Below are 13,990 nucleotides of genomic sequence, written 5' to 3'. Positions count from 1 at the left end.
TCTCTCTCTCTTCTCTCCTTCCTCTCCCCTCTCCTCTCCCTCTCCGTCCTCCTCCTCGTCCCTCTCTCCTCTCCTCTCCTCTCCTCTCCTCTTCCGCCCTCTCCTCTGCCTCTCCTCTCTCTCCTCTCCTTCCTCTCCTCTCCTCTCCTCTGCCTTCTCCTCTCCTCTCCTCTCCTCTGCCGTCTCGCTCTCCTCTCCTTCTCCTCTCCTCGCCTCTCCTCTCCTTCTCCTCTCCTCTCCCCCCCCCTCCTTCTCCTCCCCCTATCCTCTCCTCTCCGCTCCTCTCCTCTCTCTCTCTCTCTCTCTCTCTCGCACGCACACACACACACGCGCGCGCTTTTTCCATCGGGCTTCCTCTCGCTCCCTCACTATCGACAAACACGATAGCTTCCCTGCTTCCACGTCATCCGCTCGTCATTTTAATCAATGCACCGTCTGAAAGCTTAGCACTGCCCTAATGCTTGCACGCACACACAGTCGAGTGAATCTATCTACATCTACATCCAGAGTGATTGCGCGCTCAAATGCTTAGCTAGCGGACCGCGGACAAGTCCCAGTCGATGGCAGTTACGTGAAATTATCCATGTTCTCGTAATATTACTACACGCCACGCTTTCCTGACGCATCACCGGCCCATGAACACGTGCTGCCCTCTACTGAGGAGAATATGGCACAAACGAGATTCGTGGATTAGTAGTGGATTTGTTGGCAGACACCATCGAGACGGTTGATTGGAAACGATTAGGCATAGCTTATTACAATATCATGTATGATTATAACTTGTCAACAGTAGTAGTTAATAGTTTCTTACTGCCATCTTTCGAAAATAATAAAAGGATAAAACAATTTCCTGGGGATCTCAACGAAGAACTGTAGAAATGTGACAATTACAACTTTGAAATAATAATTATCTACTCTTATGAACAAGGCTACCAGTAAATATACATATATTTCCCATTAAAAAAATTGCAGTTAATTAGCAGTGTTTGTTTTCTTTGTTCAATTTTGCACCACATTACATTTTATAGTGCATAAATATGGGGTGTTCACTGTTTACATGCACATGAATAAGATTGGTTGGAGAACATGAGATTTGTACAAGCAATGTTGTCGGCAAGGAATTTTTTTAAACTTTGTTGCCGTTTAATTTGTGACAACAATTAATAACTTGCAAGAAATCGACAATGTAAGAGTGTTAATCGCTGAATTAAACTGTCTGTTGCAAAATACACTAACATGTGTACTTAGCACCAACACCAAGCACAACTTGACAGCAGATAAACTGATTATCCCTTACTCATTTGTACTTTTGAATTATCAGTACTTAGATAAGTACTACACCAGCAATAAATCTAAATAAATGCAAGTCATTGTATTATGTAACTATTATTAGCACCTGGTGGATATTCGGCATACCTCAGCACCAAGTTTCATTTTGCTATTTGCCTAAGCAGTTTTTGCACATGTATGTGCTGATAGTCAAAGGAAATTATGAACCATATTTATCATGTGGATATTTTTTTAGCAAAGTTCGGGCCAAGCAGTTGTTGTGCATGACTGACTGTTGCTGATCAAGGTTGTCATAAAACTGCACAAGGTAGCCAGTCAGGAGCGGTAAATGATAGAGGAGTGGGAGGGTTTAGTGGAGAAAGTATATGAGGGAAAGGAAGAGGAGGTAATGCGGTGTTCACACAGTGCCGATTATGGCTCCCGTTTGAGATCAGACAGCGCTACGACACAAAAAGTGAAAAAGTCGGATTACTATCCTCAATGATCTGGAATGTCCTATCATTGTCTGAACGCAGTCGTATACGTTCGTAACAGAGTCCTACGGATCGGGAATGGTCCGGAGAGGTTGGCCAAGCATTCCCGACAGTTAAGTGCGTCCCGTAACATTCGGGAAACTCAGCCGATTTTGTCTAGTCGGATTACAATCGTGACTATGTCGTGACAGATTCTGCTGTATCGGATCAAAATCGTAACAATGTCCTGTGTTGTCTGGACGGTGTCTGGACGGTGTCCTGTGGATCGGGACGCTGTCGTGATGAACGGGCATGATCTGGAGAAATTTTTCATTGCCGTTTCTTGCCGATTGAGTCCGGATTGCGTCCAGATCTAACGGATGTCTTCCGTCAGCGTCGGTTCACTGTCGGGTCACTGTCTGATCTCTGTCGGATCGCATTCGGGAGAATCGGGACGCTGTCGGGACAGATTTGGTCGTTTTTTACCATGCGAAAGATACAAATCGGATTAGAATCGGATTGAGAACTGGAGAATCGGGAGGAATTCGGCTGGAATCGCTTCCTGAACAATATCTGATTGTTGTCGTGATTAAATAAATGTTTTTACACATTTTTAATAAAGTTTGAATTTTCCGCCCCGAATCACAGGATCTTGATCAGACTTTTGACAAATTTTAATCAGGAATGGTCCTATCAAGGACGGCCGTAAAAATCTTGAATGTGTGATTGAACCTTAAGAGAAAGGAAGGGGTAGTGAAGAGGGGGAGGGAGCATGTATATGAACAGGAGCTAAAGGAGGTTAAGGATGACGGAATGGAGAAGGAAAGCAGCTACGGATACGGATTGGAGGAGAAGATAAAGGAAGTCGAGGAAGGGAAATATAGAGGAAGTAGGAAGTCCTTCACCACTTTTATGTCCCTCATACATCTTCTCCCCTCCTCTAGTTTCTCCCTATTCTCTTCATCTACCACTTCTCGCCTCTACTGTCTCAATTCCTACACTTCTACTTCGAGTTTCTTCACTTTCTCTATCTTCTTCCTTCCTCTACCTGTCCTTCCTTCTCGATCCCTTTCCCTCCATCAAACATTGTAACAAAATGTGATTGTGATGCGCCAACGAATATCCATACCTTTATTAATGATAAAACAATAAGCCACTCAACACCATCACAACAGCCAATACACTGCAGCAAGAACTGCTCATGTTGGTGACACTTGAGAAAATTAGAAGTTATTGTTTGCTATAAGCTATTACACACTCATGTAGTTTCGTGTTTACTTTATGACCCCCATGCATACATCATCATCATCATCATCATCATCATCATCATCATCATCATCATCATCATCAATAGCCCAAACCGAACCTAACAACTATACATTGGGAGCTTCTAGGGTAGACCTGACTCCACTTTGGTGGCAACAGTACATAATGACTAAAATATTTATAATTATAAATATATTATATTTATAAATATTGTCTCTTATTTCTGATGATCAACTAATTGTGCAGCACCCTCACAAGTAACCAAACCTCAAACATAAACAATGTTTAAACCTTTCTGTATATATATGTATATTTAGATTGGGAATTTTTAAATGATTATTTTCTTATGTAGAGGAGAGATAATATCATTTCCTACATTATCCATTTTACCAGAAGTTTTTAATCTGGAGATTTCCAACAGACTCCAAAAACTGCTTAACATGCTCTACAATTATTTCTCCATAACTTCGATTGTTATTAAGGCCAACGATGATAAGCATTAACCGTTTTTCTCGAACTGTTTTGGGCTGTCCCCACCACCTTCTTGAAGCCTGCCCCAGATAATCGTCCTAGAGCATTTGTGAAATGAGAAGGTTAAAAAATACTGTTACCCCTATCACATGTGGTGCGATTATCTTTCCTTAACCATCGCCTGGCTCTCGAGGCATCAATGCCATCATGCCCACGCTCCTAGAGTAGCAATACTGGTTTTATTTATCCAATGCCCTGTTCCTCCTCCTGCTTCTTGCTCATGTTCAAACGTCACCCGATGCAAATTTATTTTCAACTTTTCCTCATTTGCAACACAGCGAATATCTGACGCTCCATATACACCCATTGACAGTTCTGCGCCCATGTTCTGCGCCATTAGTTACGCATCTCCGCGAGAGCCCGGATGTGCGAGTAAACTCTGCCATATTGTTTATCTCGATGCGTTATCTGCCTTGCATACGCAGGTCGCTCACCTTTGTGTCGAAGAACAGTGCACATAGCAGAGAATAGAGCACCGATAATGGATGACCTGAGTGACATGACACTTGATACATTTAAATTATGGTCAGTGCATGCTCTAAAAGTCTTTCTTAAGCTAATACGATCCGTTTGAGCAGCCCTTTATACTACACGTTAACGCCATTGTTCGCGCATTTTACTCGCGCTTTCTGGGATGGAAATTCCTCCCGACCTTTGACCTTAGGCTAAGCGCATGCGCAGTGTTAAACTGTCAACGGGTGTATGATTATGTCTACTGTACATATAGAGGGATAGCTGACTTGATAACCCTATGGTCTTTCGCTACCCCTTCACCTTTCAAAATAATGTTTTCTGCATCATTGTATTTTTGCAAATTATGGTGATAAATAAATTTTTGGATTTGCGGAACTGCGCGTCTAATCCGCGCGCAGCGCTTAGGATCAACAGCAAAGCTGTGCCACGCAATCTTGTATCATGTCTCTCTGGATATGTTGCAATGCATTGCCATGATAATTAATGGGCATTATGGCATTAGTGCGGCACGAAGGGTCGTTGTCGTAACAGGTACTACAGATATGTACCCGAGGTAGTTTTAGGTTGTTTAGTATTATGTTTATATTTTTATATGAGGTATGTTTAGGGTTAGGGTTAGGGTACACTTCTGTAGTACAAGTCTGGTACACTTTGTGTATACATAGATATACGTACCTCGGGTACAATACATATCTGGACTGTACTACTACTACTACTAGTACTAGTACTACTAGTACCTATTACGACAACGACCCCTTGAGCATTAGTGCGTCTGATCTGGAGATATCGCATTGCATGACACGTATATATGCATATTCTCACACGGGGATTCTGATGCAAGCAAGCATCCTACACCCCGTTAACTACTACTTGTGGTGACAAATTTTGATGGACACTAATAGTAATGTTAATCCAATATATATACTATTATATAGTATACATTACTTGAAAGAGTTTAGCTTGTTTTGACTTTTTGGAATTTCCCACCACAATTAATCTTTTAAAAACGTACTCACCTGATGTAATGTTCTCACTGATCTTTAGTGGACCACGAAGCATATAAATAAGAAATACGACGAGAAGAAACCAGAGCGCCCAGAGGTACGTCCAAGACCATGCAATCCACGATTTTATTTTCTCAAAAATCCCCGAAACGACTCCCGCCATATTGGAAGCACTGACTCGCACTGACACGGAATACGCGGACATCGTATCGTATCGTATCGTATCGTATCGTATCGTATCGTAAATTGTCCCACTCTTGTATTTCACAAGGCATTACTTCTGGTGAAGGTGCGAGGATATTCTGGCAATGTGAACTTTCATCTCATAATTTTCATTGATTTGTACCTCCAGCTTAGCATTTAATTCTGCTAATCTTATTCTTTGATCCCTATATTTTAGTAATTTCCTCACGTGGTCGGAAGCAACTTGGGATCGTCACATTTCCAGTCTTCAATGGACTCCCTTTTAGTTATATCCCCATATTTAAAGCCATTATATAGATGTAACAAGTCTTCATTTTCTCCCCCAGACCCCCACTACACAAGTCACACCCGTCATTAGTGTACTTATTTTTAAATTTTTCGCACACATGTCACATGCGGTGCGACATGAATGTAAAATTCATTCAGTTTATTAATGTTTTTCACAGGGGAAAGACTAGTATAAAAATCTTACTGTGATAGCCATAATGCAATTTTAATGAGAAATATTATATGGGAATATATGCGAATCATCCCATTCACACGCTGAGTTTGTCGTTTGATGTCGATAAATTGGCAGATATTCTGCGCCTGGTAACCGGAGTGAATACATCACACGGGAGGTTAAATCCGCTGTCTTTCGAAGTACCATTTTATCAGTCACCAGATGTGACCCCTTGTTCTTTCCGATATTGCATGTTATTCCTTATTGTATCATACTTCATCTTTCTTCTCTCAGAATGTAATTGCTACCAGTCGATTTCACGGTTGTATAGTATTCATGCTAGGTATGACCGGTGGCCGGTTGTAAGTAAGCAATCACGGCCGTACATGTGTGTTACCGCTATGATTGGCGGACCGCATGAGTATGATATTGACGTCGTTTTGAACTTTGCCGGTAAATAACAATTAAATGCACGCGATTAATCTACATTATATGGTAGTATCATGTAGTTTTTCATGATCTTGCTCACGTAATGTTCAGTCTCTCTGCTCGCATAGTTTAATGCTCAGTAATGGCAGCTGTATCTCAAGGCGTACCGTCAACAGTGCTATCGCCATCGGCGTCAGTGCCATCATTGACATTGGCATTGGCAGCACTCATCACTCGGTCACACACACCGTGCTGATATTATTGTTGACCATACACATCAATTCATCATCATTATCATCATCATCCATCATCATCATCATCATCATCATCAGGTCACATAGTCTAGCAATAATAACAAGGTTTATTTATTTGACGCAAGCCTAGTTTACTGTTAGTGACTAGTGTTATACTTATAGGCCCTACTTATACTTAGTTTAGCACATATGCGAAAACACATTGCGGGGTCCCAAACTGTCCTTGATCTATCTATTTAATATTTTACAGTGTAGCAGGCCATGATCTCGTCGAAGGCAGTGTTCTAACATCATGTTTGGGCAGCAGCAGCAGCAGCAGCAGGGGGCGGTATCCGGGTCGTTTGGCAGTGCAGCTCCGTCGACCTCTACATTTAGCGTAACTGCCGCTGCTCCCAACGTGAGCCCGTTTGCCTCAGGATTCGGGCAGCAGCCTGTGGCGTCCGGCAATGCGTTCCAGCAGACGGCATCGTTTGGGGCACAACCCTCGACCTCAGGTTATTCATTATTATCATTAAATCTTTATTGCATGTAATTCAGATACATAATATATGTGTACTAACGACAGTTTTTTTCATGGAGAAAAAATCTGATAAAAGCAATAGTGTTGGGTAGTTAAAATGATAACATTTCTGACTGATACAGTACAATTACAATGCTCTACAACATGAAGAAAAAAATATATACAAAAAAACTTCAGCATATTCTGTACTAGTAAAGTGATTAAGATAACATGAAGAAAAAATAGATACCAGAAAAAAAAACTTTAGCAAAGTCTGTACAAGTAAAGGTTAGCAGATGTTTATCGATTAACGATCTTAATAATACTGTCGCTGTACAACCTTCCCCTCCACCTTAGCCTTAGGATTAGGTTTGTGTGGTAGAACTAGCCACCCTAGCCTAGTTTAGCGCACCGGATTAGTTTAGCACATATGCGAAAACACATTTGCGGGGTCCGGAAATATCCTTGATCTGAACTAACACCCTGATTACCTCTAGTTTTTATCACCGCCGTTGAATTACGCAATGTAAATGGACATGCATCAACCAGAGCAAGTTAGTGACAAGTTAGGGACGATGTAGCTGGTTAATATTTTCAGTGCTACTTATAATCAAGTTGCTTGGGAGATTAAATCGTTAGGATTTAGCATCAGACTAGGTGAAAGAGAGATAACTTGGTTGATTTCTACTCGACCGTGAAGTTCAAACGTACTGCTAACGTTTCGCGTCCTAACATGAGGCCTTTTCAAAACTAACTGACGTTGTATCTGCCTCACGTCAGCATCTTATTCAAGGATAGAATAAGTGAAGTCTAGTAGATAGTATCCTGTCATTTGTAGAAGACATAATCATGCAACTACTCTTTGGTGATTTCTTTGCAGGATTTGGACAAATCTCGACCCAACCACCAGCATTTGGTGCTCAGAGCAGTGCTGCCACCTACGGGCAGTTTAATGCACCTCCGCCAGCGTTTGGAGCTCAGACCGCAGGAACCACCTTCGGACAGTCAGCGTTTGGTCAGCAGTCGGCGGCAGGGTTTTCGAGCTCAGGCGGTCAACCCCCGCCCTACACAAGCCTATTCGGGACAGCGGCGACCTCTGGTGGGACCACCACCGCTGCATCGATGTTTGCCTCGCCGGTGACAACTAACAGCGTGTTCGGCACGCCATCTGGTGGTCAAGCGATGACCGTATCCAGCCCACCGAGTGCGTTTGGGCAGACGACACTCGGTGCAAGCCCGCTAGCGACAAGTGGCGCCACCGTACCGACGTTCGGTCAGCAGACGACCTCGGGATTTCCGGGCGCGCAGACGTCGGCGCGCAATTTCGGGGGTTTCCCAACAGGCGGCGCCACGTTCGGCCAGCCCATGGCGAGCGGCGTGCCGGCAGGGGGCGCCGCTGTGCAGCCCGAACGTTCCGGTGGTCCCTTCTCGCAAAATGCCTCCGGTTTAGCGCTCGGGTTTGGCGGCGGCGGCCAGGTCGGCAACGCTGCGAGTATGTTTGCAGTAAGGATGACAAGCGATCTGCCAGTGACCAGACAGGCGACCTTGACATTTGGTCAGGCGGGAATGGCCGCGTCCAGTTTCGGCCAGCCGGGTCATCAGTCGGCCGCGTTTACCAACCAGCAACAGAGCGTAGCAGGGGAGTCGATGTTCGCGTCGAACGCACCCGGCGGTTTTAGCCAGTCACAGATGGCTGCTGGATTCTCGCAATCTAGCAGTGTTCCTACGTTTGGTCAGCCTAGTTCAGGTGCGAGTCTAGCATTCGGTCAGCCCAGCGCAAGCACAGGTTTCTCATTTGGGCAGCCTAGTATAAATGCAGCGCCTACACTTGGACAGCCAAGCAGTGGCAAAAATCCTACATTCGGGGAGTCTCGTACGCCCAAAAGCTTAGCGTTTGGCCAGCCTAGTACAAGTTCAAGCCTAGTATTTGGCCAGCCTAGTACGAGTTCAAGCCTATCATTTGGCCAGCCTAGTGCAAGCAAAAGTATAACATTTGGCCAGCCTAGTTCAAGCACAATTTCAACATTTGGCCAACAAAAGACAGGGACTGCATTTGGCCACCCTGTTCCTGGCACAAGCAAAGCACTTGGCCAGTCTGGTACAAGTACAAGTCTAACATTCGGCCGGCATAGTACAAGCACAAGCCGAGCTTACCCACAAAAAGTCACCAGCTCTCATACTTATGGTGGCATCACTAGTGGCAGGCCCATGTTTGGCAGCACGACCCACGATTCGGTGAGCGTGCTAGGTGGTGCTGCGAAGAATCCGCAGCGCACAGAGATACCATCATCCAGCGGGGCGTTACCAACTACCAGGATGCTGACTGTCAGCACAGCGCCATCTGGCGGCAAAACCGGGGCAACGGCGGAGCGTGTGTTCGGTTCAAAGAGCGGTCAAGCGTCAGACCCCAAGAGTCTCTTTGCACTTCCGCTAGGTGGCGCTGCGCAGCCGGGCGTGGCAAAACCAAGTATATTTGGCGGCAGGGCAGCCCTGCAGACGACTGGTCCTAGCCTCGGAGTGTTCGGTGGCGCCACCTCCCAGCAGAGTAACTTGCCGGGCAGCGTGTTTGGTGGCGCTGCCAAACATAAAAGTTCAGCGCCACCTACAACAGTCAGTGGCGCCATCACGCAGCAGACTGACCCAACAGCGACCCCGTTTGGACAGCTAGCGAAAGCACCCTCGCAGAGCGGTTCCGTGTTTGGGCCCACAGGTGGCACCACGAGCGTGCGCTCGCTATTCGGCGCGGAGACGGCGGGAACGTCGTCGTCGAGGGAATCCGCTCGGACCTTCCTCGGCAAGTTTCCGGAAAGCGGGAATCCTTCGGATGCGGCCCCTCGCGCGTCTTCCGGCGCGGAAGCCAAGAAGGCTGTGTTTGCACAGAAGAAGGCTAGCGGGTCGATGTTCGGGCAGAAGCCAGAGAAGGTGAAGAGCAGCGCGTCATTGTTCGGAGACGCGACGGAGAAGGAAGCGGGGTACGGGGAGACCGCGGCGACGGAGGAGGAAGGCGTCGCGCAGGATGAGGATGCTAGCACGTCGGATGCTGCGGAGGTTGCCACGGTTACGCCCGGCGTGGGAGCGAGCAGGATCAGCAGGAGCGGTCTGCAGGCGGTGGCGGGCAGGGCGTTGGCGGGGGCTATACGTCGCCAGTCCGGCAGCGACCGAGGTGCGTAATCGGACTATCTTCGTTCATTTTTACTCGACCGCGTAGATCGAAACGTACTGCTGACTTTTCGCCTCCTATCAGGAGGCTTTCTCAAAGCTGACTGAAGTTTTTAGATTTGACCACCAGATGGTGTAGTGGTCAACAGCTTGGTCCACACGTGACTGAGTCTGTATCCCCCCTTGTCACGGTTGATGTTCGGGGTCTTGCGAATCCAGGTGGCTTCCTTAATCCAACGCCTGATTTTTATTGGCTCGCGATTGATAATTTAGCCTGATAGGAGGAGAAACATTAGCAGTATGTTTTGGTCTACGCGGTTTTACTAAAAATGAACCAAGATAGCTCTATTATCTACCAGCCGAATGAACTTATTTAATGAGTTGTGTAATCGTCATCGTTGCTTCACTACTTCGTTCCGCCGTCGTTATCATCCTAACGCATTCAGCCTACGCAATGAATTCATTAGATTTCATGACGATGTTACGAGTAATTTTAATTTAAGATGGATCCAAGTAAGTATAGTAACATGTTGCCGCTGTGTTGTGTGTGTAGGATCGCTGCGGCAGTCACGCTTCGCCTCCCAGGAGCAGATCGGTCATCTGACGGCGGTCATCTGCAAGGGCGTGCCCGCGACCTACAACAACCGCTCCTTCCTCACGCAGCACTTCAGCAACTACGGCCGCGTCCAGCGGGTGACCGCGCAGCCCCGCGCCGGTCAAGCGACCATCTTCTTCGCCGATCACGTGAGTGGTGGCCGGAGCTGCGCTGGTCAGCCCCTACTCCTCACCCTGACCGCTGAGGTTTACGTGTGGGACCAATGACCAACCCGTGCCCGGGCAAGGGCAACAACTATAGCTAGCTTATCGACACATTAGGAGTAATTAATATTAATTGTAATCAGTAAAATAATGATGCTGGGAGGTAACCACTGACGATTAATTAATATTATTCCTATTATATATACATACATATATATATATATACAAACATATATATATATATATATTTATATATCTACATTTATACTGATTCTCATTCATCTATTCTCTTTGAGGGCACCCCCTGGCAACTAGTTTAGTTTCCGTGTTTCAAATACGTTGTTTAGAATGTCAGTGACGTCTGCTTGCCTCGATCTAGACTGATGCGCCTTTCCTTTCTTCCTATTGCGCGCACCTACGAGTAGGAGTCGGCTGAGAGGGCCAAGCGCAAGGGTCGTGTCTTCAAGAAGGGTCTTGCTCCCATTGACATCTTCTGGCGGGCGTCGACGACGGGAGGTGCTGCCGACAGATCCGCGGACAAGACGGAGAGGAAAGGTTTGTGAGTCCTGGCGGACGAGTGTGTGCAGCAGCAGACGATGACGTCGAAACGGACGACAAATCGGGTTTGGAATGATGCGGACGTTTGTTTATAGGAATTGACCTATCTGTCTGAATGGGATAACATGGATATTTGGATATTTTGATTTCTATGTCGGTCAAGGATGATCAGTTGAAATTTTTCATGTAGTATGAGAGTATACTCATAATTGTTGGCCTTGCGACGCTTGGTTAGCAAGCATTGTCTTTTAGAATATCCTTTCGGAACAATGATTAGACCTTCCTGTTAATCAAGCTAGGCAGATGATTTAACTCGAAAAAAAATTCTGGAAATTTTTGTGGCTAGATACTGTGCTGCCGCTTGCGCTGAGCCTGTAAAAATGAATTGGCTAGCTTTCTATGTGCCATCAATGTTGTAACATAACATCTCTTACGCATTAACCACTTACCTTATTACATCTTAATCATGTACCTTCTTACATATTAACTTCTGACGCTTCTTACCCAATATCTAACCATCGCCCGTGACTCGGCTGCAGGGAGTCAGCGCCCCCTGGTGGACGACGAGGTGCAGGCGGAGCTGCGTGCTATGAGCGGGTACTCGGACCTCGCGTCGGACTCCGTGCATCTGCTCGACCGCCCCAAGGACCCCCCCGCCCGCTCCCGCCGCGCCAGGGACCTCCCCATTAAGGCCGGGTGGCGGTCGGCGCTTCCCGAGGGAGCGGTCGCGCCGCCGCGAAGGAGGGCGCCACCGTCGCAGACGCGCGGCGGCGCAGGTAGGCCCCGCGGCGACTATACGCATGTCATGTGATTGGTGGCTGGGTGCATGACCTTTGACCTGATCTATGATTGACAGGTGGCTCTAGCAGACCTGCCAACTGTTACGTATTGCCCGTAATTTGTTACGGACGCGAGTCAAAATTACGGTGTTACGGACGACCTCGAAAAATTACGGACAGCAAGAAATCTCTGAAATTTATATTTTTTAATGCAAAAAAAAGAAATAAACACAGTGTAAAATCAACTATTATCATGTAACATGACTACTGTGTCTGCAGATTTAGACTAATAGCTCTTAAAACGTAACGGTACTCACTGAAAATGGTAAATTATGCTGTGTTATGCGCTCGTCTGTCTGGTTTATGGGCGCAGCCATTTTGAATGACGTCACGGATCCAGGAACAGTAGTACCACACTGAAGGCTATTTATGCTAATTATGCTTTATTATACTGTAATAAGACTGACAAAAAGGTGTTACTGACAAATGCCTATTTGTTACGGAAAAATCCAATAATTATTACTGATGATCATCAGATGGGGTTGGCAGGTCTGCTCTAGCCAGCCAATCAGCGTTGCGATAAGGGAGCTAAACTAGCTAACAGTCATTCATCACTAATAATAAATCATAATAAAATAATAACAGCAATTTATTAATTAATTTCAATTTATTGATTTTTAGCTCACCTTGACATCGTCAAGCTGAGCTATTGCCATGGGTCGTCGTCCGTCATACGTCCGTCCGGTTAGCTCACCTTGACATCGTCAAGCTGAGCTATTGCCATGGGTCGTCGTACGTCCGTCCGTCCGTCCGTCCGTCCGTCAACATTTGGTTTCGGTCAACGATAACTCAGGAACCGTTTGACCCACATGTTTGAAATTGGGTGTAGTTGTTACTGCTATGCTCCCATATGGAACGTCCTATTTTGAAGCACGGCAGTCGACGTACTTTCGAGCCACGGCGATTTTTTGGCAAAAATGGGAATTGCCATCAGTCAGTTCAGGTTCAACGGATTTTGCTCATTTTTGGTATGTGAATGAATAAGGGCTAGGGGTTTTGATATTTAACAAAAAATAATGCAAATTAGGTAGGGTTTGGCAATTATATAGCATATTATATAAACACAAACAGTCTGTGGTGTCACACTCGTCTGGTTCGTTTTACAAGATTTCAATGACAATATCTTTAATGCAAAATTGGTATTTCCTCTTCACCTTGCCGATAAAACGTCTATATTAGAGTAAAGATTTACAAAACATGTCGGAACGCAGCATAACCTGTTTATTTCGAACGCCATCGCTACAAAGCGGGTGTAGCGCCACCTACAGTCATAAATTGTGATTTATTTTGGTTTATAAATTATTATTGCGATATACAGATGGCAATCGTTTCTATAATGTACGTCGATGGTTGCTCAATTAAAACTGACTTCTTCTTACTCACTCATTTGTGTCCTTTTTTGTGGTGAGCTACAGTGTCATTGACACTTTCATTGTTGTGCATATCAGGTTAAAATATGTTCGCCTACAATTATAATTACACACATTGCAGTTATGCAAATTATGCTGCTAAGATTGTGTCAATATTATATCTGGAAGCCAGGACAGCTGACCCAAACGAACCCTCCTTACTGCAATGCGAGGCCTCTTTCTTTCAAAATGTCTCCTGTAGATGGCACTGCATGTCGCTCCTGTGTTGCAGCGGTGGAGAAGCCGACCGTGAAGGCGGTGTCGCTGGAGAGTCTCGGCCGCGTGGTCGCGCGCACGGCGAAGGAACGATACGACGTGCTGGAGGAACGCGACAAACTGCTGCGGCAGGGTGAGCATGATACGCCACGACGTGCATGATACGCGTGACACGATACGCGTGACACGACATGCCACGACATGC

General features: G+C 45.8%; 1 protein-coding gene across 1 annotated transcript; it reads left to right on the top strand.

Annotated features, from left to right (window-relative positions):
• The first annotated feature begins 5,949 nt into the window (after positions 1 to 5,949).
• On the top strand, positions 5,950 to 13,947 carry LOC106813213 (nuclear pore complex protein DDB_G0274915-like). The gene is made up of 7 exons (XM_014817287.1): positions 5,950 to 6,116; positions 6,597 to 6,840; positions 7,726 to 10,008; positions 10,558 to 10,748; positions 11,189 to 11,318; positions 11,861 to 12,097; positions 13,802 to 13,947. Exons 2-7 carry the CDS (start codon positions 6,639 to 6,641, stop codon positions 13,945 to 13,947), a joined length of 3,189 nt encoding a protein of 1,062 aa, XP_014672773.1. The 5' UTR covers positions 5,950 to 6,116; positions 6,597 to 6,638.
• Positions 13,948 to 13,990: the final 43 nt, after the last annotated feature.

Source organism: Priapulus caudatus, unplaced genomic scaffold (assembly GCF_000485595.1).
Source record: "Priapulus caudatus unplaced genomic scaffold, Priapulus_caudatus-5.0.1 Scaffold740, whole genome shotgun sequence".
Classification (NCBI taxonomy): domain Eukaryota; kingdom Metazoa; phylum Priapulida; class Priapulimorpha; order Priapulimorphida; family Priapulidae; genus Priapulus; species Priapulus caudatus.
Note: the sequence above shows the minus strand (reverse complement) of the source record. Positions and strands in the feature narration are given on the sequence as shown.

Excerpts from the sequence above, each read along its gene's own strand:
- LOC106813213 (XM_014817287.1), top strand. The coding sequence starts at position 6,639 with ATGTTTGGGCAGCAGCAGCAGCAGCAGCAGGGGGCGGTATCCGGGTCG. Across the intron at positions 10,009-10,557 it reads CCAGTCCGGCAGCGACCGAG|GATCGCTGCGGCAGTCACGC; the intron begins GTGCGTAATCGG and ends TTGTGTGTGTAG. Across the intron at positions 11,319-11,860 it reads GGACAAGACGGAGAGGAAAG|GGAGTCAGCGCCCCCTGGTG; the intron begins GTTTGTGAGTCC and ends ACTCGGCTGCAG.